This window comes from Microtus ochrogaster, unplaced genomic scaffold (assembly GCF_000317375.1).
Source record: "Microtus ochrogaster isolate Prairie Vole_2 unplaced genomic scaffold, MicOch1.0 UNK21, whole genome shotgun sequence".
NCBI classification, from domain to species: domain Eukaryota; kingdom Metazoa; phylum Chordata; class Mammalia; order Rodentia; family Cricetidae; genus Microtus; species Microtus ochrogaster.
Genome location: NW_004949119.1, coordinates 4,912,362 through 4,939,380, shown reverse-complemented (window position 1 = coordinate 4,939,380; position 27,019 = coordinate 4,912,362). Strand labels below are relative to the sequence as shown.

Here is a 27,019-nt window from a genome sequence, read left to right as displayed (position 1 = left end):
AAACTGTTCTTGAGCACTGGTCCTAGCATACAGCAGGGCAGGGTTGGGGGTGGGTGCTGGGGGGCTGGGTTGTGGGTAAGAAAGACAGCCCTGCAGAAGGAGCTGGGGGAGGGGGGTTTTGCTCTCTTCCGGGACAATCCGCACTTGAATAGCACACACTCACCCGTCCAGATGGAACTCCTCAGCAACTAAACCCAGAATGGAATTTTCAAGTCTTATAAATAGGGATTATGTGAGGTTCTGTCCTTACCTGCAGTCCATAGAAGTGTGAACTGAGTCTGTAGACAGAGGGTGTGAGCCAGGGTCTGCCATGGTCAGTCTCACATACAGCAGCAAGTTTTTCCAGGAGTGGTAAGTGATGCCTTCAACACACTGGGAGACCCAGGTATGCCTGTTCTTCTAATTGAAAATTAAAAAGGAGGACAAATACTAGTGAAGTTCTCTAATGGATAGGGAAAAATTGGGAAATTCTTGAGGGCCCTTGGTTGCTGGGGGTTTTGAATGCCATACCTGGTATGCCAATGTCTGGGAAGAAAAGGTCTCAATTTTATTCTGTTTTTACAAAAGATTTTTTTTAACATTTATGCATATGATGTTTGCCTGTGTGTCTGCATATGTATCCGTGGAGGACGGAAGAGGGCATTGAATCCACTGGCATTGGGGTTACAGAGGATTGTTAGTTACTATATGTGGGTGCTGAGAACCAAACGCCAGTCCTCTGCAAAAACAACAAGTGCTCTTAACTCTTAAGACTCTGGGTTTTATTCTTAAGATGCTGGCACTTCCTGTGTGGCCTTTGGCTTACCATTTATCTCCTCACCTCTCTGGTCATTAAAATATGTATTGTAAATCGTGCTTGTAAAGTTCATTTGAGGCTCCCTGGTGAAAGGAAGCAGTGCAGTGCTGTTATTGTTGACTAGCTAAGCCCTACCCTTTGCCTTTGTGTGAGGATTGGAGAGCCTGGGTGGAATCTTCTACATCTTCACTCTCTTCTTTCCCACCACTAATTTCTCCTGCAGCAGGCAGGGGCCCTTGATGGAAGTGTTTTCAAAGGCCACCCTGGGATTCTTTTTTGACGTTCGTTTACTTTGAGAAATGTGACATAAGTCTTAAGTTCTCAATCCAGTTTTCCTTCTCTCAAATATTTAGTATTTGTATTAGGTGGCTCCTCCTCCCCTTCCCCTCTGCCCTTTCCACTGCTGTGACTGAAGCCCAGCCTAAGGGAGGGGATTTGCCATGGTCAGGGCTTCAGAGGGTTCAGTCCTTAGTTGTTTGGTCCCGTGTACTTGGGTAGGGCCTTGTGGCAGTAGGAGCAGATGGGAAAGGACAGTTGTTCACAGTGTGGCCTACAGGAAGCAGAAAGTTGCAGCAAGTAGCCAGGAAGAATCTATCCCCAAAGATATCCACGCTCCATGTGACTATTCTAAAGCTGGGAACTAAACATTCAGAACCTGAGTCTGTTGCAGATTAAAGCCCTAACAATAGTGACCGTAATCATTATTCTGAATGTGGCAGAACTCACATTGTCTTAATAGACTTGTTCAACTGCTCAAAACCAATCTTGCCAAAGCCTAATGGGATTTCTTGGCTTACTGACCAAAGAAGATAAAACGGAAAGTGGCAGGGGAGGGGAGACGGTGAGATATGAGGATACTTTCAAGGCTGCCCTATCTAGAATTGACTGTTCCTGTTAATCACAAGGGGCTTCTCAGGTATATTCTTACTCTATGGGGAAGAGCTGCTTCTGTGGGAGCATCTACAACAGATCAGCAATGTAATATGTTGTGTGTATCTACTTCATGCCATGAAACTAGCCAGCAGTGATGCAGGCTCAGAGCTGTAAAACTGACTTATCTTTCTAGCTGTGAAGTATTCATGTCTTTACCATTCCTCTGTTTCCTTCCTGGATTATTCTTCAATGGTTCAAATCATATGACAGTTCATAAACTGTCATCTCAACAAATCCTTAATACTATGCTTTAATTGTTACATTTTCTTGGTGGACCCCATGTAGTGGAGAGAACAATTTTGGTCTTCACCATCTCTATACATTTCCAGAATCCTGAGATGAGGCTACGTTTTGCAAGAGCAAAGAATGGCAGAAGCTGTTAAATTTGGAGCACTTGGCATTGGCTGTCTTTCGGGACCTTGTGCTCATTTGTATATCACACATTGATCACTTCACTTGTGTTAGACAGAGGATTTCCCCAGCCTGTCTCGCCACAGCGTTTATCTGTTTCTCAATTCCTGAGGTGTTTATCAGTTAGCTCTGTGCCTGGTATTCCCATTTAGTCATACACAATCTGACAAGATTGTCTGTGCATCTGTGAGGTATTCATTTGTCTCCCCATGGGCAATATGGATTCTTGGAAGAACAGAATTACATTTTTCTTTCTTTGTTGTGCTCTGTAGCACCTAGCAGGAGTCAGAGTCACAGTAGGTATTGAGCAAATTTTTTCCCAGTTATCTAACTCATGCTAAGTTACATAGATAGTCATAAAGGTTTGTAACAGTAGTTCCGTATGTATTGTCGGGGGACAGGCTGGAGGAATACGTGGTGCTCATTTTGAATGGGAATGGCCATTTTAGATGTGAGCTGCATGAACAGCTCTTGACATTGATTCATGGAAGGATATAAACCTAGTTATTTATATGGAAAGTAAAACTCTCTGGTGTCCTGGTTTTCTTTGGATCCTTAGGAATAGGAATATTCAATATCCCGTTTCCATGCAGATGATGGTAGAAAGAGGCGTCCTGAGGAATCACTACCAACAAGACACCTCTGGCCCTGCCTCTGTAGCATTTAGGATCAAGTTCAGGAGCATGGACTACAGCCAGGACACTGCAGTAACTCACTGGTAGATGATGGTGCCATGGGTCTACGTCAGTGCAGTGGGACTAATGAGAAGCTGGCCTGAAGGACCTGTTTTGGTGGCAGAGCCAGTAATGTGGAAAACTGCTCCAGTTCCTTTCAATGACTGTGTAAGCTTAAGGAATGAATTTCAGGATGAATGCTACCCTCAACTTCCTGGAGACCAGTTGCTGGTGGCAGAGCTTGAGTGCTGGTCTTTGGATCCATCCCAGCATCTCCAGAACTCTGACAAGTGGGCATTGGGGGAACTAGTGAGGTCCCTCGTGGATTCATTCTTTGCAGAAGGAAGTGGCACTAGTAATTTCAAATGATGAAAAATATATCCATTTTCTGAATAGATCCCATTCAGGCACAATCACATTATGGAGATGTGACCATGGAATAGCTTCTATATTGTGTGTGACTTTGTTAAGGCATTGGGATCTGTGCCCCAAAGAATGTACCTTTTCATTCAAGCAGTACCTAGAACACTGTCCTGGAAACAGTGGGAGGATGCTATGGGTTCCTCTTTTAGCCTTTGCTTCCCTGGATAAGGAAAAGCCTTCTCCCAGGGAGGGCAAGCCCTCTCTGAACAAGAGTGGCTGTCTGAGAACATCTTTGCTGACATTGAGCAGAGCCCATTCAGTGAGTAGCCAGCCACACAGTTGTCCAGCAGCTCAGGGAGGCTGGTTGGAAGGCTCTCTGAGCTGCTTAATGGCTGTGAGATATGGGGGATGCTACCTGACAGTCTGAGTGTCTCGGTTTCTTCAGCTGTACAGTGGGATAATGAAACATTTGTGGTGATGGAAACAATAGAAATAAAATATTAAGAACAGAGTTTGGCCAAATGATGATGGCTGTCCACTGCGTGGGAGACCTTCCTGCAGAAGATGAGCACATAAATTTGGTGGAGTTTATGTGACTAGGAACAGGTTAGGCCAGGAAAACCCACTACAGACTGTAACAAATGAAAGGCAGGTCCACTAGACCTCTGGGACTTTCCCTTTTCATCTCTAAGTATCTAATTCATTAAGACATGCTACAAATCCACTCTTGATTGAGTCATGATTTTCCCCATTACAGCACAGGCCTAGGGATAGGTGATCTTGTCTCCTCTTAGTAGCGTTCTGTGGCTTTTGAATACAAACTCTGATACTGCTTGATATTTAGTTCTCTTGTCCTTGTGAACATAGCTTTCTTTGGATGTGTTGTGTTTGGGTCAGGAGCCTAGATTTTCCAAGTTTTTCTTCTTTTGCCCCCTGTTGTCCAACACCACTCTAGAAATAGTAACAGTCAAAAATGGGATCTTGATGCTCATCCTCCTTTCCCCAACCCAGCAACCCATGAGCCTTCAGTTGGTCCAGCCACTTGCGGGCACCTGACTTCTAAGTAGAAAACACTTCCTTCCATGTGGTCTGCTCACTGATCACCCATGAAAGAGACTCTTGAGTGAAAAGCCCTTCCAAATCCAAGCTACTCCTTGTATAGGAGTTGTACGAAAGCACAGACTTGAGTAGCACTTTATGGTTAACCATGGTGCATGAGCTGCAAAGGAAGCAGGGGCTGGGGAGGCAGTCAGCACTGATGGCCGGTACCATGAGAGATCAAGGCTGCTCTTGTCCCATCCCTCTTGGTTTTGTGGCTGTGAGGTTTGCCTCAAATAGAAGAGTAGAAACTTTATGCCCACTGGTTTACTGACCAAATCCACTCCATTTCTCCTGACAATTGATCATTACTAATCACCTGCACTCCCATAAAACCTGTCAACCTGCCTCCCATTGTGACCTTCAGACAGGAAATGAAGTCGTGCTAGCAGCCCAGTTTGCAGTAGCTTGCTTGCTTCTGGCTCAGGTGGATTGCTTGTGCTTGGATGAAATCGTGGTTTTTCTACCACTCAGCAGCTCTGCTAGTGTTTGCTTTATTGGGCAATAAATTAATCCTGAACACTGCCAAAGAAACAGATAAATTAGGTCAACAATCACATTTTTAACAGAGAAAATGGCTTTGTTTCTCAGAAGCATCATTTGAATGATGAACTTGGTTCCTGTACAGGGGATGAAATGGATCGTTATTAAACACATCCCAGAGAGGAATGATTTGGGGCGTTTATTGCCTCCAAGGGGTGTTAGGGTAAAAAGGCGTTTATTTGTGAGTAAGAGCTTGGAAGAAGCCTGCATTTCAGTTATGTGTAATATAAATTCGATTGGCATGTTAGGATTATAAATAGTGAATGGGTCAAGGCTGGCCTCACCTGCAGGCTATAAATAGGAGAGTCACACTTGACAGAGTTGGGAGAAATCTTTTATGATTTGTAATGGTTTTTAACTGAATCCCTGTGGTTTAATAATGGCAAGAACTAAGGAGACACTGAGAGAAAGCTCCTCGTTTGCAAAGCCAAGAGGAACTGTAGCCGTCATCCTAAAGAAAACCCTTCAGAACTCAAGAGGAGGCTGGGCCCCTCCCTCTCGTTCACAGACAACTGGCCTTGCAGTTGTCCAGCACTCCCAACTCCGAAGGAGAAGGGCCGGTCCCTGCCCCGCTACTCTGAGCTCCCGAGGGAGAGTTCTTTCCTTGCTCTGCAGCAACCCCTGCTCAGGGACTAGTGACCAGCATATAGTGAGAGATCAATATGTATGTGTAAAAAAATGCAGTTATAAATAGTGTTTTCCACCCTCCGATTCCACCTGTTATGCCCTTAGAACTTAGCAATAGTCTACCAGCTCTTCCTTGGTCAATTGAGTCTGATTAATATTTCTCTCCCCTCTTTCCTCAACTCCTCCTTCTCCTATTCTCTCTTACTGGAAACAGAAGCCCTGCCTTGTAGCATCTTTTCTATTGTCTCAGTTCAACATTAACATCTCATGTATTGATCTTTTTGTGTTTTGCTTTTTAATATCCACTTCACAAGCCTTTCAGGTTGCTATATAATTTTTATCTGTTTCTCTAGGAATGGGTGAGTTGTATGAATGTGAATTCAATAGATCTTGCAAGTATAATAGATTATCATATAGACTCTATCGTAATAGATTCTTTGTGTAATGAGTGCTTTAGACAATAATTTAGCCTTTACTGGATTTTGTTGTTACCTGCCCCCACAACTTCACTTCACAGTGTGTCTCATTGCTCCAGAATTCATCTTTCTGAGAGAAATTGAATTTGTGTCTGTATGTAATCAAACTATTTAATTATGTCTTAGAAAGTGAGAATCGAAAGAAGGAGAGAGGAAAAATGATAAAGCAAATATGAATGTATATTTAGGGCCACAATTTAATTATGTTAAGTCTCACAGAAGAGAGCTACAAAGAGTTTGAAGTCAGAAAAGGTCGTGGGCCCTGATGACCTCGCATGCTTAGGCGACTGTCGTATTCCACAGAGAAGCTTTGGAGCTTTCTTGTCTCTGGCGTTTATTCAGCTTTCATGTATTTTTTCCTTAGGAGATTTAGAAGAAATGTCAGCTCTTTGGATTGCTCTATTGGAACCAATCACTGCAGGGGAATTGTGTTTGCTAGGATAAGTGCCATTTTCAGTGTAGTGTGTTGAACCCCTGGCAGAGAATTTTAAAGATGACTCAAAGTTTTTTTTTTTTCTCAAACACTGCCTTATAATTAAAGAAAACCAGCTTTACTGATCTAACATTTACCATTATTTTTTACAGCTCTGCTCTTGGATGGGAAAACAGTGGCAAAAATAGCTTCATTTAATTAGGATGAGAAATATAACAAACATACGAGATGTGTACGTATTACACACACATATATCACTTAAAATTACCATTTGTAAAGATAGTCCACTAGTGTGATCAAGAAAATTAATTGAAAGTCTTACTTTATCCTTGGCACTCATTCATTGGTAACTATTATTGGGCATGGTTCTAAGGCTGGACATCAAGAGGATGTGATATTCAGGTTTAAAGTGTGACCTGGTATAAAGGAGCTTAGAGTCTACTTGGAAAATTTAGACAGATACAGAAAAGAAGTTAAAGGTTTATATCAGGTTATATGGAATTGAGGGCCCTTTAAGTGCAAAATGAAAAGTGCTTTGGAATGTCAAACAAACAGAAACCCAAACGGCAAGGAGCACATTCAGGCAGCCATTTGTCCATTGCTCAGTGATTGTAGATAACAATAACAAAACTGAGCTCTAGATATTGAGTGCTGAGGATACTGTAAGGATGAAACAGTTCAAGTCCCACTTCTTAAAGAGTTCTCTTTGGATTATACAGGAACAAGTAAAGAAGTAAATAGAGTGATAACAGCAGACCTAAGTTGGTGATGGAAATCTACAGGGTCAGGACAGAGCCATATGTATGCACCTCTGTGTGTGTTCATTCATGTTCACACAGTTCACATGTGGATTTCAGGGAGGATCTAAAAACCTCTGGGCTGAAGTCAGTTCTCAGCAAGCAGAGGCCACCTGCCTGAAAAGGGGCACACTTTCCTTACACTGGGGGAACCTGGGTATGTTCTTTGTGGGGTGGAGATGGGCGTGCATTTTAGAACACTTGAAATGTTTGAGACGTGGAGCTTCAGAACTCTGTTTCAAATAAGCATTCAGGTGAATAAAGGAATGATACTAGCAGGGAGAAATGTGGATGCCCTTTTGCAGGAGAGATGGTTTGAGCGTCTTCTAATAAGATCTTTCTCCAGTAGAAAATTCTCAGTGCTTTTAGCAGCCAGCCGCTTTGCAGCCATTGTCCTGTGAATTTGTTAGCCTCTGTTTCTTAGCCACCTTAGTGTGCTGGACACTGTTTTGAGTGCTTCACAAGCAAAGTATTTCACCTTCTTAGCTCTTTGAGTTAGATGCTCATTTTCCTCTCTCCCAACCGAAGAGGGAACTCGGGCTGACAGCTGTCTTTTCAAGGTCACCTTGATGGGAAGTAGCTTCTTACTGGGTCACGTCCTTTGTCATCATGCTTCGTCCTGATGACAGAGAGAAGAATGCATGTTCTGAGCATGGTCACTCTGGACTGGAGAAAAGAATCAGGACCTTTTTTGCTTACTTACGGGGTCTGAAAACTATCTTGTCAGCCACGATGTAACATTCTCCATCAGGTTGCAGGATATGGTAGCCATAGCAACGTGGGCCTGTTGAGCACCTGAAGTGTGCTAGAGCAACTGAGTTGTTTTATTTGACTTTAATTCAAACACAGTCCTAAAAATGGAAGCAATACAAAATATGTTTCCTGTTTAAAGAGAAAAGAACTTTGTCATTTGGGTAAGTCTAATTTTCATGAAATAGGACAATTGTTTTGAAGTTGGTAACATGGTTAAAGTGTAGTGAGGTATTGGGCAGGTGAATGATTTCTACTTTCCTTAATTTTTAATATTATTGATAGAATAAAATATTTTGGGTATAGTGGGTAAAACTCAAAGAATGTTGAAGATGAATATTTTCTACAGATTTTATAATATTTTATTTTAATTGCATTTGTATGCGTGTATTTGAGAATGCCATAGAAGTAAGGTGACACCAGAGGCCAGGAGAGGATGTCAGAGCCCTTGCGCCTAGAGTTACAGGCAATCCTAAACCGCCAGGTCTATATGCTGGGAACCCAATTTCAATTCTTTGCACAAACTGTGCATACTTTAACCATGGACCCATCTTTCTAGGCCCTGACTCTTGCTTTTAAGATGACAAGCCAGGGAATTTAAGATGACAGCATGACTTGAATTCTATTCCTATTGCAAGTTCATCCTTACATCTCTGGGAAATGAATGGAGAGGAGGAATTTTCCACTGTGTTTTGATAGCATTGAGTCATTCTCTTACAGACCTGTTCTTCATGGACCACTGTGTCTCCACTGAGTTCACTCTGGTTTCTGTTCCTAGCACCAGCAGGTGTTGTTGCTTCTTAGGTTTTCCAGGTAGAATTCCACAGGAGAGCGGGAATTCTCATGCATTACGCGTGATATACATTTTCTTCAAATCAATGTGGATCTGGCCACAGTCTTATAGGTCACATGTTTACCTTTCCTTATTTATTTATTTATTTATTTATTTATTTATTTATTTGGTTTGTCAAGATAGGATTTCTGTATGTCAACCCTAGTTGTCCTGGAAATAGCTCTATAGACCGTGCTGGACACAAACTTACAAAGAGCTGCCTGACTCTGTCTCCAGAGTGCTGGGATTAAAGTCATGTACCACCACTGCCCTGCAGTACCTTTCTCTCTTGGCAATTTCTTGGCCATGTTTGATGCTTACATCACCATTAGCAGGGAACAACTGTTCATCCATCTTTATGCTTGAGGACTGATCAAGGTTTGATCAGACCATGTACCTTGTTTCAGAGATGTTTAGAAGCAAGAGATAACAGAACTGTGCTTGCCTGTGAAATTCTGGCAGAGCTGGGGAACAACAGCCTGCTCACACAACTCAGGCTACTGAAATCCAGGTGGCAGGAAATGACCTACTCATTGCAAAGTTCTGACTCAGTCCTGACACTCATTTTGGTTTGAATCTCCCAGGCCAAGAGTACAGTTGCCACGTCAAGGAACAGAGTGGATATATACACAGCGAGATGAGGCGAGACTCCGGATTGTCTGAGATGACAGCTGACATTGTTCTGAGATTATGCTGTGGAGACATTGAGACCCAACCCTCTCAGACAGCCTAGTCTCTTAACAGGACCCTGTTCCTGTTAAGACCTTCTTACCATGCAAGTCCCCATGTCTTTTATATATATATGTAACCACAAGCTGGAATTACTGGGATAAGTTTCTGCTGTCTCTTCTCTTTCCTCTCCTCTTGTCTTTTCTGTTCCTCTACTGCCTTCTCTTCCTTTTCCTCCCTTCTTCTTCCTACTTTTTTGAAAGACAGATCTCATGTAGTACAGGCTAGCCTTACTTTCATTGTGAAACTGAAGATTAACCTGGCCTTCTTATCTTCTTGCTCCTACCTTCCAAGTTTTTCTAACCATGAAAATACCAGTATCTGGTTCTGCCCTCAGAGATGCTGACCAAATTGGTCAGAGGTGAAAAGAGGGTTTTAAAAACCCTTCATGCCTCCCTGCTAGGGTCTGGTTTGTTAAAACACTGTCTCACAATATGTTCAAATTATAAGGGAAAGGAGCGAATGGTACTTGTTGAAAATGCAGATTTCTGAGTTATCAGATCTTTGGAGTTAGAATATTTGAAAATGCACCTTGAAAAATTATTTTAATCTCTATTTCTTTGTTAGCGTGTCCATGTTGAGTGTATGTTGCATGCATGCTGCTTCATACTGAGGATACAAGAGGACATTTGCTTCCTCTGGAGCTGGAGCACTTAACTCAGCCTCTGAGCCATCTCTCCAGCCCCGGAAATACACTCTTATCCAGAAGCCTTCTGCTAGTCAGTAAACTGTAATCTCAGCAGCACTGCGTGGAACCGTAAACAACTGAGCATGGGCATGCATCTTATCCCTTTGCTTTTTAAGAAGGCCAGGAAACAGTAGCTGTGAAGTGCAAAAGAAGTAATCTCCAGGAGGAAAACGTCAAAACCTTAGATGGGGAGATGTTTGGGGCGTGGTTCTTCCAGACTACCTGTTCTTCATGCCAGAACTGAGGAGCCAGAGAGAAATAACTACCTGGGGGCTTGCCAGCCAGCCTGGATTACTCAGTGAACTCTAGGTCAATGTCAGACCCTGTCTCAAAACAAACAATTGGTGACAACCGAGGAACAACATCCACACTTACCTCCATCCTACTTAGGCAGACACATGTGCACATGCCTCTACATGACGCAGACATGCTCATGCACATAAGTAACTAACACGGAGGCCATAAAACAAGTTCTTCAAGCCTCATTACTTCTTCAAGACTGCCTTTTTGTCTCTTATCCCACACATTTATGCTTTTTGTGCCTCAGCTTCACTAGCTTCAGGCTGCAGGCACCTTTCCTTCATGAAGTCAGGAAACCTTGCTTAGTTAAGTCTGGCCAGTGTATCCTATTTTCTCTGCTGTGAACTTCTCAGCAGCCCTGTCCTGTGGGATACTCAGAAGCATCTCTATCTCTCCACAGAGTGCTGAAGGGGCTTTGCAGACACTGCTTTCTGGGTGGAGAACATGCATCTCTATTTGCCTGATGCTTTCCTAGCTTTCCTCTGGGAGAAGTCTCCATACCCCACAGTCCACAGTTAATGGCTGCTCTCCAGCTCCCCAGATTATCACTGCCTACATAGATAGCTTTCCTTTCTCTACTTTTTTCTTTTCCTTCCTTCCTTCATCTCCCATCTTGATGTTTGCTGCCTAGCTGATGGAGATAAAGTTCAAGTTCAGTGCAGTAGTTAACTCAGTGTGTGTGCCTGTTTTTGTGTGCAAGTCCATGTCTGTGAGTAAACAATTGAGTGTGTGCTTGTGTGAGTATGTGTGTGTCCACACGAGTGCCTGTGTGTATGCAAGCACATGTGTGACTATACTTTAGTGTAAATTTTGGTGTGAGTCCATACATGCAGACGTGTATATGTATTTGTATGCAAATGCATGTATGCTATGGATAACATGTCAGAGGTCACAGGACAACTTCAAGTGTATGTCTTCACACTCTTCCTTTTCTGAACTAAAGTCTCCATGTTCTATTACTAACAAGCTGCCAGCAGCTTCCAAGATTTTCCTGTCTCTATCTCCATTCTCATGGTAGGTGCACATGGATTCTCCCATCTCACAGTAGGTGCACAGGGATTTTTCCATCTCACAGTAGGTGCACAGGGATTCTCCCATCTCATGGTAGGTGCACATGGATTCTCCTATCTCACGGTAGGTGCACAAGGGTTCTCCCATCTCACAGTAGGTGCACAAGGATTCTCCCATCTCACAGTAGGTGTGCAGAGATTCTCCCATCTTACAGCAGGTGCACAGGGATTGCAGGTACACTCTACTGCACCAGTTCCATGGGGGTTCTAACAGTACAAACTCAGCTCCACATTGGACTTCAGCACTTTCCTCACTAAGCCATCTACTCCTGCTGGGGACTCTTCAGACATGTATTCTGAGTCTACTCAGCCTTAGCTTACTGTGATCATATGCGGGGCAACTGTGCAGTGATTAAATGAAGAATTGTGGACAGGTATGTAAGTCCACACAAAGGAGCTCTTGTACCTGATGATCTTTTAGTGGATCAGATGAGGAGAGAAGTTCACCATCAGACCGGGTCCGTGCTGAAATACGCAGCCAGATTGTGACAATAAGAATGCCTAGTCCCTGAGTAGTGACAGCTTCCCATACATAAGAATTTGAAACCTAGAAAAAAAAAGTTATGCCTTAAACTTGACTACATTCTGTTTTTTCCCTGACAACTATGCCAAGGCTCTTAAACCTATGAAATAAAACATTCTCCACCAGTCTTCTGCCCCTGACTTGCTGATGCCTAGCTGTGTGCCTCGTCTGTTTGTCGGAGATGCTCAAGGATGAGGCGGGTCTGACCCTCATTCACTTGTCCTTCCTCTAAGTGACCTTGGAAGGCCAGTAAGTGGTGTTCCAGGTTCTCCTGTTCTTCTGTCTGAAAAAGAAGTGACAATCTTAGTGTTTCAGCTGCTGCATTCACATCTTCCCACTGCAAACACTTGCCCTATACAAGTGGTGTGTGTAGTCTTTTTAATGTCTCCATCCGTCGGCCAGAGCTCCCCTTCCCTGCATCGTTGCCATCATCTGATCCTTGATGGGGGTGTGGATTTATGACACGGTCTCAGGAAGCAGGATGGCAGCTGGAACTGTGTCTCACTCTTTCTGTGACAGTTCAGTGTTGAGGGTATCTTCCCTTATTCAGGCCAAACATAATTGTATATGCCGAGCTGTGTGCCCATGATGCTATCTTCCAATTCCCCGGGCTGTGGGAGTTAGGGTGTGTGAGCAGCAAGAGGCATGCTATCTCCTGAAGCTTTCTACTTTAGAAAGGGTGGCTTATCTGTCTAAATTCAATAATAAATACAGAAATATCATTTCAAAGGAAGGAGAGATATCAGAAGTGGATAAACTGGGGAAGCTGTCTTCTAGAGATCTGAATTTCTCTCTGCTGTGTACTTCACGAAGGGACTGGTTGCTGTCATCCTCAGCCTAGACAGCACTGGCTGAAGCCAGCCCTTTTGCTATTCAGCAGGAGACTCTGAAGAGGAGAAAAATCAATGGAGACACTAATAGACTTAGTATGTGGATGCACACAAATGTGGCTAGGCCCAGCCTAGGACAAGGGGCATTTTAAAGCTTATCAGATGTTGGCATCAGTGTGGTATAGACAGTTGAATGTTGTTCATCATCTTTGAGCAACTCCCTTGACATTAAGGGGCAATAGTGACTTTACTCCCTAGAGAACATAAATAATCCTTCTTAAAAGCAAGACCTTGGGTGGCTAAATCATTCATGTAGAAGGGAGAGAATTGAGCTTATTTCTAGAATGTGTTTAATGTTCCGGTAATCCACAAAGGGTCTGTGACCATGTATTACTGCAAACTGGCCTTGAGGCTTAGACTAGAAGGCCAGACGCCCTGGATCTGTTCCACCCTCCCTTAGAGAGTCGATTGTGTTGGTGGAGTTCTGGGAGGATGAAGGGCATGGTCTTCTCAGACACAGAGCCATGACTGGAAATTTTTAGCTATGGTTATCAAAAGACAAAGGTGCTTCTGCCTCCACGCAGAGCCTTGCTCCCCCGCAGACTCACAGCCAGTTCTGACCCCTAGGATGGGTCAGGAGGGGACTGCAAAGGAAAGCTGGGCACTCACGTCTGTGTTTGTAGCTATTGGTGAGTCGATTCTGCTTTTTAGATGACAAGATGAAATGTCCAGAGGGGCAAGTGCCACTTGCATCTAGCAAATTTCTTATAGGTACCTATTGCATTCAAAAGTAGGGATTCTTAGATTCTCATGGGAGAGTGATTATGAGTAACTTTTTCCAAAATAAATACATTTCCAGATTCTGCTCGCATTTCTAGATACAACTAGCATATAGATTACAGATTCTCAGAAAAAATTGTAGTAGAGTACACATATGTGTGCACATGCATGTACACATGTGTTTGTGTGTGTGTATATATATGATTAATCATTTTAACCATTGACCAATTAATATGTACATATCTCAGTGATATTAGGAATATGTAAACTCTATAGTCATCTTCATTACCCATGCATAGAGCTCTTTATCTTATTAAATCAAAACCACCATTACTTTCTTGCTCTCTCTTTGAACTTGGCCACTCAAGGGACTTCTTGGGAGTGGAATCACGTGCTGTGTTTGTCCCTTTGTGGCTGACTTCTTTCAGTTAGCATGACACCTCCAGGCAATGTGTTTCGGCATTGGTTGCCTTCTCTGCTGGGTAGTTTTTGTCAACCTGACACAAACTAGAGTCGCCTGGAAAGAGGAACTCTCAATTAAGGAATAGCTTCCATCGATTGGTGGTGGGTATGTTTGTGTGTGTTTGTGTGTGTGTGGGGGGGGGTATTTTCTTGATTAATGATTGATGTGGGAGGACCTACTGTGGGTGGTGCCACTCCTGGATAGGTGTTCCTCAGTTCATAAGAAAACAGGCTGAGCAAGCCGTGGAGAATGAGCCAGTAAGCACTATTCCTTCATGGCTTCTGCTTCCCTTCCCTCCTCCAGGTTCCTGCCTTGGCGTCCCTCCAGGATGGAAATATACGATGAAATAAACCCGTTCCTCTCCCAAGTTGTTTTTAGGCATTGTGGTTATCATAGAAACAGAAATGAGTAGGAACCTTCCTGTCTTTAATACTAAAAACTTCCCGATGCATGTGTGTGTCTCATCTTGTCCATGCGTGCAACAGCTTTAAGCACTTGACTGCTTTTATCTTTTAACCATTGTGAATGAGCCCCCTTTGAACCTGAGTGGCCCAAAACCTATTTGAATCCCTGCTCAATTCCAGCTTTGCTTTTAATATAATTTAAAATCTGGCAAGATTTGAGAAGTAGGGCAAAGAAGGCTGTAAATTTAATCCTTGGTGACAGTGAGTGGCATGTGTTGACCTGGCAGGGCTATAGAAGATTTCTCATCTTAGAAACCTAATTAAATTAAAATTCTGGTTGGCCAAGCCCACATTCACTAAAGCCAAGCAATTTCTCATGAAACTCATTAACCAGGACGTGGGAGCTTCATCAACAGATGGAAGTTTTTTCCCATATTTTTCAATAATTAGATTGAAAGAGGTCTTCAAACTTCATACCTCAAGTGGAACATCTTATGTTGCTTCCCAAGGCATCAGTTTTTTTTTAATTTATTTATTTATTAAAGATTTCTGCCTCCTCCCTGCCACCGCCTCCCATTTCCCTCCCCCTCCCCCAATCAAGTCCCCCTCCCTCATCAGCTCGAAGAGCAATTAGGGTTCCCTGACCTGTGGGAAGTCCAAGGACCACCCACCTCCATCCAGGTCTAGTAAGGTGAGCATCCAAACTGCCTAGGCTCCCACAAAGCCAGTACGTGCAGTAGGATCAAAAACCCATTGCCATTGTTCTTGAGTTCTCAGTAGTCCTCATTGTCCGCTATGTTCAGGAAGTCCAGTTTTATGCCATGCTTTTTCAGACCCAGGCCAGCTGGCCAATGGTTATTGGTAAAATTAGGCAAAAGGCACCCTGTTAAGTAGTATGAGGCAATGACATCAAATTTCAGTGTCATTAATCTGATACTTCAGGAAGGATGTGAGTTTAGGGAACATTTTCTGACTCATTGTTACAATTAGTTTTCTTTGTTTCAATTTTTTCACATCTTCTTTTCTTTTCAAATTTAGTTGTAACAAATAGATTCCCTAGAGGAACACACTATATTGGCAAAATGGCATGATTATTGGTAGCCAAAGCCAGGATATATGAGCACTCCTGCATGTTTGGGGAGCACTAACTTGCAGAAACTCTCATCTGAACCTGGGGTTAGGTTCAGATTTGAAGGGGAAAGGTATTAAGCAATCGGCTTGTAATTGATGTTCCAGATTCTGCTTTGGGGAACATTTAAAGCAAAAATGAATTCATACCCTTCACCTCTGTCTGTATTAGTCACATTTATCATATTTATTTATCTGTGTCCTCCCCCAAAGCCTGTTATTGCGTCTCATTTTGTCTCTCGGCAGCAGATGTCTGATTTATAAGAAGCTTGTTCTGCATAACTTCTGTTAAGAGGGAGTCTCATTTTCTGGGCCTTCATTTTTATCTGTTGTCATTTTTTGAGGTGACCTGACTTAAAAATAGACAGAGATCTATTGCTGTGCACATACTTCATTAGTAAATATTCATAGAGATCCACCGCTTGAGATTAGCAACCTGTCAGTTTCTCTCTAAGACCCTGGCATGTGTGTATGTTATATGTGTACATGTTATATACACCCACATTGGTATATTATTTATTACATATGCATGATATTTGTATTACTTTGTGTCTTTGTGTCTTATGTTCAGATTCCTTGTTTTCATTCAAATCTGCATTCTCTATGTCTCCATTTAATGTACTGTGTTCCCATCACTGTGGTTGATTTGTTTTCCTGGATACCTAATATCGTTTTCCTTCATCTCTGGACCTCGCTGTCTCTTTTTGGCAGAGGGACCAGTGAATGTTCTGCCTCCCATACTTGCTTAAAACCTTTTCTCTTGAGGATTCTGTCATCCAATTAAATCCTCTCTCTGCTTCCTGATGGGCTACTTCTTGCTATTCTGGGATGGTGCCACCCTCTACTCTGCCTTCTTGACTTCAGCCCCGTTCCTCAGCTTCCAAACTGTGTACAGGTTCTTAGGCATGCATGCTGCATTTCTGACCCCCTCCACTAGGGTGCGCTTCATTCCCATTCTCTGGTCCCTGGGTCCGGTGTCACCTGGAGCCACATCTCATTCTTTAAAATTTCTAATCCCAAAAGTACCTTTTGGGATACCAGTATTCTACCCACTGACGTGATACACCAAAGATTTAGGAATGGAGAAACATTACTGTAGTTGACAGATTTGCAATTAAAATACTCCTACCCCCCTTTCCCTTAAAAACCAAACAACAACAACAACAACAACAACAACAACAAAAACCTCTCTGATACACAGGCTGAGCTTCTGAGGTTAAAATGTATAGAAAATGTGCAGGCTTTCTCAGACTCAAAGAAGCATAAGAGGAAGAGGGTGGGCAGACCTGACTTGTTCTTTATCTTGATGGCAGAGCTGAGGCCGGGACCGGGGAGAGAGCTGATCTGTGACCCCTCCAAGCCCTTCTTAGTTAAATTCTATCTCAGGTTGGAGAGCTCATGGACTGCATAAGCCATCGGTTTTCGGTGCTGAAAGCACACGGTGAGTCAGAGCATTCATGGAGTCCGTGCATGAGATGTGACGAGAGAAGAGCCTTGGGCACAGAGGTGATGGGCTTTGTAGTCCTCACACCACATTGTGATTATGCACGAGGGTATAAGGATGGCATGCAAGAGTGCCTCCTTTTCCAGAAGGAAATTCTTCCGTGAGCTCCCAAGATCCTCTTCTAACACACTTCTCTCCCAGTTCCGGCATTTCACAGACTGGGAAACAGACTTCTAGGGAGATGAAACGACATGCTAAGAGCTAAGCACATGCATGCGGCCTAGTGAGCCCCCGGGGTTCCTTCTGCTCGCCTTGCCCAGACCATCATGCCTCACGCCTGGAGTCTGTCCTCTAGCACAGGCCCACCTGGAACGTCAGGGATAGTCTTTTTTCTTGGGTTTTCACCCGTCTTCTCTCTTCCTCTCCCACTTACGGGGAGTGGCATACTTGTGTGCTTGATGCTCTCAAGGACTCTGTAAGATGTTTCTTATATTCACGAGACTCTTGATTTATTTCAGCTTCCGGATTCCACGCTTGCCGAGGGCAGAGGTCAGCCTCATTTTCCTGCTTTGGCCTCATGTTTCCCTTCTCTTGCTCTGAGGCATGAGAACATTCAAGGGATGTCAAGGGATGTTTGTTGAGCTTTTTAAACTCACTAGTCCCAACATTGCAGTGCGATGTTGGAATGCACCCCCTCTCTTAGAAGCAAACTGTCCCCAGATTGCTTCGCTCTGAGAAATCCCCCATCTATTTATATTTCTGTACATAGTTAATTTTATTATATATGAATTATAGCTCCATAAGAGAAAAAGGCCACATGCCTTCAGCATCATATACGGAAAACTGCCTTTTTCCAAGAAAAGTCTCTGCTACCAGTAGCCAGATTGAGCGTCAAACACGTAGCGTTGTTAATTAGGGTCATTTGTTCTGCTGCGAGCTGAGGAGAATGTACAAAAGCCCGCTTAGGGAGGAATTAATTCCTTCTCCACTCTGGACTTTCTGGAGCATGCCTAGCAGATTCTCGGAGCCCGCAGGCCTCATACATATGTTCTAATGGGCTAATTGTTAAGGTGACATTTGTAAATTAATCTCTGACTTGAGCTAAGTGGTTTCCCCTAATGACTTGAATCCAGAAGCACCCACTCTTGGCCACATGTCAGATTCTTGAGACCAGCCTAACTTAAATGGAGGGGATCACATGCGTGCCTCAGCATGCCCGTGAAGGTCAGCCTTGTGGGTTCCAGGGATCAAACTTGGGGTATCAGATTTGGCAGTAAGCATTTATGTCTGCTGAGTTTCCTACAGGGAGACTCTGCCTCTGCTTTTTTAGGAAAGCTTCCCAGGGATGTGACTCCCTCCAGCCTTAGCTCCAGATCCACCTCTGAAGGCCCCATGATTCTCATGGGACCATTGAAAGCCTGTGGCTCAGCCCGTTACTGGAGTTGTCAGGTTCAAAACCTAGCATCCTGGCAGCCCTAATAAGGCAGGTCCATACCACTCTTCAGTAGGCCAAGGAGAGAGGTGAGTAACAGTGAAATCAGAGAAAAGAGCTTTGTTTGATGTGGCCACCGTGGGAAGAGGAGCAAATAAAGATGTTTGAAGATACAGCACCCCCTTTCTCCCCAGCTCATCTTCGAGGCACTGCTGTGAGGGAAGAAGTTTCCTGGTCCAGTGTGGTCCTGCCCATCACAGACCCATGAATGTTCGACTCCCGTCTGTCCTGCAAGGATCTCAGACAGGTCATCAGAACTGTACAAATTCTTTTTCCTGAGGCAAGCTCCCAGGCTAGTTGGCACCAAGACCCATCGCAAGATTCCTGGGAAAATTCTAATTCCTTGAGGGGCCATTGTCTTAGAAGTCTGAGGACTGAAGTGTGTTAGAACCTTTTTTCACTGCTACCAGGACGGTTACAAACCTGACAACTGGAATCGAAGGTCTCAGGCTTCTCTGCAGAGCCTCTTTTCTTCACTCGGTCACCTGTGTTCACACTACTACAGGCTCTAGGGAGGGGCCAGTTTCTTGTATCCCCAAACAAAGAATTGGACAGAGACTTGTAGATGGTAGCAAGCAGAATAAGAGAATTTATTAAGAAAGATTCCACTGCTGGGCGGTGATGGCACACACCTTTAATCCGGTACTCAGGAGGCAGAGACAGGCAGATACCTTTGAGTTTGAGGCCATTCTGGTCTATAGAGTGAGTTCCAGGACAGCCAGGACTGTTACACAGAAAAATCCTGTCTCAAAAAAGCAGCAAAATCTTTAAAAAGGAAAAAAGAAGGAAGGAAGGAAAGATAAAAAGAAAGAAAGATAGAAAGAAAGAAAGAAAGAAAGAAAGAAAGAAAGAAGAAAAGAATCCTCTTCAAGTGAGAAAGTGGATTAGATCATTAGATCAAAGAATTCATAACATATATAATCATGATGTATAAGGGATTTGAGCTTTCATATTCCACAACACAGGTATTTGGCATCATTTGCATATTGACTTTTCTACATATAACCTCGTGTGTCAATGTCTCAGTAGCATCTGAAGTCTCCCCGCAAGACTGGGCTGTTTAATACTAAAATGGTTCATTGGAGTACTCTTACCTTTGAACCTGTTTGTTGGCCTCAGTCAAATTTTCTCCCTGCCTTCCTCTTTGCTAAGTTTTCCTTTTTTATGCTAATTTTGAAGTCTTTGAGCCCTATTTGCCTGCCTCATTTCACTGGATTTGCCTTTCCCTGCAGCTTCAGTGACTAAGGGGAATGTATAATGCATATCCATACTGGTTTCTCATTTCTTCTGATATTCCCCATCCCACGAGGCATTTGAACCAGCTTCATGGCCTGCTGGTGTTTCCATCCAGGAAGATGGCTGCCAATCTTGCTTACTCTCATCTTGGTTCATGTCTAGACTTCTCATGATAAAGAGGATAGATTTTGTGTGTGTGTGTGTGTGTGTGTGTGTGTGTGTGTGTGTGTGTGTGTGTGTGTGGTTTAATACACTGTGTGTCCTCCTACATTCTTTGGTGCAAACACTTGTCATGTTTTATTTCAGGTTCTGAAAATAGATGACTAACATTTTATTATTCCAATGATGCTTATCAAGTTGCTTTCCTTTCTTTCTTTAAAAAAATGGACCTGGAACTCTGGAAGTAGATGCAGTATTTGGTATTGTAACTGCAGGATTTTAATATTGTAAGTCTGGTCTCTTGAAGCCCTAAGAAGGCAAGCTCAGCCCAGTTAAAGTCACAAGTAATACTGAACAGCAGAAGAAAAGATATATTATTCAATATGGCCACATTAGAGAAAGACATGGGTAAAAAGGTCCAGATGGCCCCATGTCTGACTTAGTGATATTGACAAGAGGTTTAGGCTTCAATAGAGGGCAGGGGATGGGCATGACAAAGCAGTCCTAATCAGAGTAGGCTAGGCTCTTGCCTATCACTGCTCCATCATGTTTTTTATTTTATTGAGCTCTACATTTTTCTCTGCTCCCCTCCCTGCCTCTCCCTTCTCCATAAACCCTCTCCCATGGCCTCCATGTTCCCAATTTACTCAGGAGATCTTGACTTTTTCTATTTCCCATGTAGATTAGATCTGTGTATGTCTCTCTTAAGGTTCTCATTGTTGTCTAGGTTCTCTGGGATTGTGAACTGTAGGCGGGTTTTCTTTGCTTTATGTTTAAAAGCCACTTATGAGTGAGTACATGCGATATTTGTCTTTCTGGGTCTGGGTTACCTCATTCAATATTATGTTTTCTAGATCCATCCATTTGCCTGCAGAGTTCAAGATGTCATTATTTTTTCTGCTGTGTAGTACTCCATTGTGTAAATATACCACATTTTTCTTATCCATTCTTTGGTTGAGGAGCATTTAGGTTGTTTCCAGGTTCTGGCTATGACAAACAATGTTGCTATGAACATAGTTGACTCATGTCCTTGTGGTAAGATTGAGAATCCTTTGGGTATACACCCAAACCCTGCTCCATCTTTGTCCCAGCTCCTGTTCTGCAATGTAGACCTACAAAGTGGTCTGATGAGACACTGATCTGTTCATAACTATCCCCACTACTACCTTTGGGACCTATCTGGCTTTAGTAAGATGGTTACCTGCATTCTAGAATTCAGCTTCATCTTCATGAATAATTGTTCTTATCTGGGGTCTGGCCTCTCTTGACAGCGTTAGCTTCTCCTGGAATTTGAGTGGACTCAGGACAAAAGGTTATGGATAAATAATTTGCCTCTGTACATTCAGCCAAAGCATGCACACAAAATGGAAGTGCCCATGAGGAGTTAGACGAGCTATTCCAACTCTGTTCACAGCTATCACAGAACATGTGTCACGCCAAGCATAGAGCAAAGGATCTTTTAGATCATATTACCACATATAGGCTCTTGCATGGGAAAGGCTAGCCGTTTTAAAGGTTATTCTGACTTAGCTGCCGGAGAACACATGCATTTTGCTGTCTGCAAAGGGAGGGTCTTGTGATTTGTTTAGTGCCATCTTTCCCTATCCTGTAGACATTCATCCTCCTTATCACTGTGCTATAGAAGCATGCAGAAGAATCTTCAGTAGCTCTGTGCTTCCGGAGCAGCAGGAGAGCAGTCGTAACTTGAATAAAGAACTACTACTTAGAGAACAAAGAGATACTGAGACAAGATCCCATAGTACCCCTACGTTCCCCGAACTCCTCCTCTGTCTCTTGATTGATGGTACGCTGTCAGTGGCTTCAGCTTCTATTCTCTGTACCTCCCCACACATAACTGACTACTAATTAATGTAGCCACATAGGACTTGTTTATCATTCTCTGTGTGTGCATGATGTGCTTATATGGGCGCACACCACAGCGCGGACGCGGAGGTTAGAGGAGAGCTTTCTGGAATGGGCTCACTTCATCTACTTTAGCTGGCTTTTCTAGACTTGCTCCTTGGCAAGTATCTTTACTCACTGGCCGTTGTTTACTTTAGAGAGAGAGGGAGAGAAAGAGAGAGAAGGAGGGAGGGAGGGAGAGAGGGAGGGAAAGAGGGAAGGAGGAAGAATGTGGCTGTTTGATAGAAAGCTGGAGGAAGAGGGCAAGCCGAGCCTCCTGCTTTAGTGGCTTTGAGAGACTCATGTAACAAGTCTCCGAGTCTCTCAAACTCACGTTTTTATGGCCACATTTCTGCATGACCTAAGTCTAGGATGACAGTGTACGCAAGCCTGACATGATAACAAGACACGTGAGTAAGTATGAAGTTTACATGCACAGTTCATCTTCCTGCCGAGCAGCACTGTTATTTTGTTTTTTGCATGTAGGCAGGTGTTAGTGGCTCCTGGTGGGCAGAACAGTCTGCATTCTCCAATCTCCCTGAGAGAAAGCCTTCTGGCAGGACACAGGATGCAAGCCTAGGTGGAGTCAGCAGAGGTGATATAGAGGGTCATATCCCTCCCATCTTCATTTGGCTCTTACCCTCTTTGAGAATGCTGCTCTTTGAGTTTTAAGAGTACAGCAGGGTGTGTTCCAAACACTCTAGTCATTGATTGATTTGCTTAAATAAGTGATTCATTATTCCCACATGGAGGCTGCTGGAGCAAATTAGTGTCAGTTACTCTGGCCATCCTGCTTCTGGGAAAACAAGCTTTCTCAGGAGTGCTAAGACTGACTTCTCACAGAAAGAGGGGGCCATTTGCAAGGACTTTTGATTTCCCTTTAATAACATGTAGCATTTGGTGGCACAGGACTGTCTAGTGAGCCCTGCTGAAGCTCAGCCTTCGTGCACAGATGGCATTAAGAGGGGAGAGATCAGTGCCCGATCCGCTGTTTATGAATGAAGAGTCCCCTCCGCTCTGTTAGGATCATGCTCCTTCCCTTTGCAGCTTTCTGAGAATGAGGTCAGGGCCGGGATCTAACTGCTTCTGGCTCAAAAATAGCAACTCAGCTCCAAATTAATCTGATGCTATTTGCTGTAGAATGAAAAGTGGAGGCTTGCTTATGTGTTTGTTTCCTGTATACCTTTGCAAACAAGTTGTGAATGAACCCCATGTGAAGAGGCAGGGCCAGCCAAGAGCGATTGCATGGGAGCTGGACACTGGTGATTGCGGATAGGCTGTGGGAGCTGCTTTTGTGTCCTGGGAGCCTTGATTGGAAAAGCAAAGCAGAAGAGGGAAACAGACTCCAGTTGTGTAGTACTCTAACTGCTTCTTCAGAAAGAAATGCTCACAGTTGTTGAGGACACTATGTGCTCCTTGTATTGTGCCCAGCAGTTTTCCAGTGTGTAGCCAGCTGATATCTTTCTCCTATGATTTCATGGGGTTTTACAGTGTTTAAAATGAGTATTACATGCACATTGCATTATTTATCAACCATATTAGCATACACAGAAAAACACAGGAGTGTGAGATTCCCTCTTACACAAACACACACACACACACACACACACACACACTAGTGCACCACAGCCTGATCATGCCTTGTCTTTGCAGACGGTGGAGTTAACTTCCGTCCATCATCCCATGCCAGCCCAATTTTCTCATGTGGCTTGCAGAGATCGACATTTCTAAGGATCTTCCCTGCAGTCTCTTTAGGATTTGAGTATATCTAAAGTGCTGGGTTTGAGCATTAGGCAGGCATTGTGTGTGGTGATGATGTTTCATTTCTGATCTCTGCCTTAATTGTTGGCTGTTAGCATCTGTTTTGATGGTACCATCTTTTATTTGCAGTAATTGTCTCCTCCGTGAAAGATGAAATGAACACATTGGAACCTTGGGTGAAGGACAGAAGTGTCAGTAGCAGCCTGATGTGTTACATGTCCGTTCAGTGGACTTTTATGTAGCAGGTGCACGTTGAAGGAGATGCCAAAACTGTCTTTTGTATTCGTAATGATTGATCTTGAGTGAGCGCATAACAGCTTAGAGATTGTCATATAACTAACTGGCCAGATGGATGATCTAATTGACTTTTTTTGCAGTTAAATCATTTACCTTTTAATACGTGAGAAATCCTATAAGCACACACTGAATCGAGAAAATTTATATCTATATAGAAGTGTGTGTATACCCATAGCTACAAATATACACACACGCATACACATTCAAAGAGACATCTGTAGTAGCAAATGTGTGCTTTCCAAATAGATATTTCTTATATAGTGACAGAAAGCAGATTAGTGTCTGCGACTAGAGGCTAGAGCAGGGATTATTAATTTCACAAGCACGAAAAATCTTATTGAGATGATAAAAATGTTCTGCAACTGGATCACAGTGGTGTCACATAGGTTGGTAAATTTCCCAAAGGACACTAAAGAATTCACTTAAAATTGGTGTATTTTCTAGCTCCACCAAGCTGTTAGAAGTGATCATTCCCTTTAAGTCCTAGGGCAGGTAGAGGAGGAAAGACTACATCCTCCCAAGTCTTTGTACTTTCTCTTTCCCTTTGAAGTTTATTGACTTCAATTGTAAAGAAGCTGGTCCTTGAGGTGACAGGGCCAGATAAGAAAAATCCAAAGACCTGGTATGGAGAAGTCTGCCCTGACCCCTATTGGCCAGGAACAAGGTTGTTCCCACTGCTGGGTGAAGAGCCATCTTCTAAATTGTCACAGGCCCCTGAGCACAGGAGATACAGAAGCAGGTTCTGGAGGTAGTAAGCACTGTGCCTCAACCAATTATTGCTGTCAATCAGAAATGCAAACATTCTGGTCCCGGCCCTTAAGTAATGGGATGTTTATCTTCTTTTGCAGGTCGTGTTAGTCTTTGCTCTCAGCATTGGTGCCCTTGTAATATACTTCATAGACTCGTCAAAGTGAGTATGCATATATGTTGTCTTGCCCACTTTTCTAGGTCAACTGTGACCCCTTACATTGATGTACTTAATTAATACTGGCCTTTGCAAGAATCTCCTGCGTGCTGAAGGCTTGGATGAAGGCAGGGCTGCTCTGTGTCGCATTTCTGAATGGGAAAACATTCTCTCAAAAGGAAGGCTATTATGCTGTTATGGGAGGGAGAGGCACTTGGGGACCAAGCATCATTGCTGGGTATTTGTTTGTAGTGAGCTCGTTCCTGATGGAGTATTTGTACTGAAGATGCCAAGAAGTCAAGAAGGTTTTCATGGGAATGTGAAACTTCTGGGAGGGTTGACAGAATCCAAGAGATGAGTCTGAGCCATTCTGGTCCCAGTCATAGGATCTAGGATCTATTTATCATCCAGGCTTAGGTCATATGGGAGCATAGATTGGAAAACCCTGCTCTAGGATTTCACCTGCCAATAGAATATGCAGCTGAAGCAATGGTCACTGTGTTTCTTCACTTATGGAAGGAAAGCAGGAAATGGGCCGAGGCTGTTCATGAGGACACCCAGAGACAGGTCTGTGGCTGTCTGAGAACCTGTAGAGAACAGTGCCATGCAGACCCGTCGACTGGCTGTTTAGTGGTCTGGTGCTCCAGGGTAAGCATAGTTCACAGATGGTGAAGGCTGTCTGGGAGGTGGATGAGACCAGTCACCATGGCTACGGTTAAATGCTGTGGGTACCACTACTGGTTGCATCACTCGTTCCAGCTATCCTACTGCAATCTCAAAGTTGACAGCATCTGAAGCAGACAGATCTGGGGATGAATTTGCTTGTCTGTTTGGACACAAGCTTGACAGCTCTAGCCAAGAAAAAAAGCCCTTGAGCTTGCCAGCCTCGCTGAATACCTTGAGACTGTTTTTCTTTCCTCTAATATTAATCCTGGGTAGACCCTAGACTTTGATCCTGGGACACCTGCCTTGTGTTCCTGCTAGTTGTTAGATATGTCGCAATTCTGAACTTAGTGTTTTTTCCCCATGGCACACCTAAATTCTGAATTTCCCAGAACTATCTGATCACTAGCCAGGGGATTTTGTACATTTGGCTCTAGAGGCCAAACTGTCACATCCAAGAAAATAAAAGAAACATGTCTACTCATCCATGTCTGGAATCTGCCAAGTATGAGGCCTTCAGGAGTCTCTTAGCCCGCCTCAGACACAGGGTGTACCGTCACCTGTCTTGAGCCCTGGGTCCTTTAGACATCCTCAGGGGACAAGGCTGTTCATGTTTATTTCATCTGAAATTCCTAGTCAAGAAAAAGAAGAGCGTAATTCAGTCTGGAAGACTCCAGTTGTCTTGGTGTTAAGGTAAGGCCTCTTCTTGTATTTACTCAGAGATTCTGGACCACATTTGAAGTGAACTGGAACTCTTAAGCCGTTGGTCATCTCTCTCCAATCTCTCTCCAGGGGTCATGGGGTACAAACCCTGCCAACAGCTGTGCTGGGGCTTAGGAAGGAGGTTCGAACATGTAGTCTGTGTGTCCCAGAGAGAGCACACACTCATGCGAAGGTGAGTGTGGAGCTCTGCTAAAAGGACAGATGCCTCGGCCATGCCTGACTTTCCCTCGTCTCCCTTTCTGCCCCTTTGTATGCTATGGAAATAAAATGTTGCTGGTAGATGGATTTGGATGGTGTCTTCTTTAAATTGTGCCTATTAGGAGTCAGCCTATTAGGAGTCAATCTTAGGCGTTTTAGAGTCTGGTCTTCCACGGGAGAGGATGGCAAAGCATACTGTTCTCCTAAGTGGATGCTCTCTGCTGAGGTCTCGCCAGCCTCCAGTCCTTTGGGATTAGTCCTGGCTCTGTGATTCTGGTTCTTTTAGGGTCATGCAAAGAGTCTGTACCAAGGCTGATCTTCAGTTCTGTTTTTCACTTTCTCCAGCAAAAATGCCAGTGATCTTAGATATAAGATTGTCTTCATTCCGCATGGATGCTAACCAAGCCCTCATAAGGTGTCAGCCTCTCTCCTCTCCTAACCAAGCAAACTGTGTGGTTTGTTATAACAGACTTAGTTTAGCAGAACACCTGTCGCTACGTACGTAACTCTGCTTTTCAGTTCTACCTCTTCATCTGGCCTGAGATTATAGCCTAAAAGATTCCAACCTGTGGAGAAGCCAGTAAGCAGCCTA

At 43.6% G+C, this 27,019-nt stretch overlaps 1 protein-coding gene across 16 annotated transcripts in view; it reads left to right on the top strand.

Moving 5' to 3' along the window:
* The window catches only part of Kcnma1 (potassium calcium-activated channel subfamily M alpha 1), a 738,489-nt gene that overhangs the window by 356,043 nt on the left and 355,427 nt on the right, over positions 1-27,019 (top strand). For all 16 annotated transcript variants that reach the window (XM_026789548.1, XM_026789554.1, XM_005367704.3 and 13 more), the window contains exon 3: positions 24,788-24,849. In XM_026789548.1, coding sequence (XP_026645349.1) covers positions 24,788-24,849 — 62 coding nt within the window. The remainder of the gene's footprint in view (positions 1-24,787; positions 24,850-27,019) is intronic.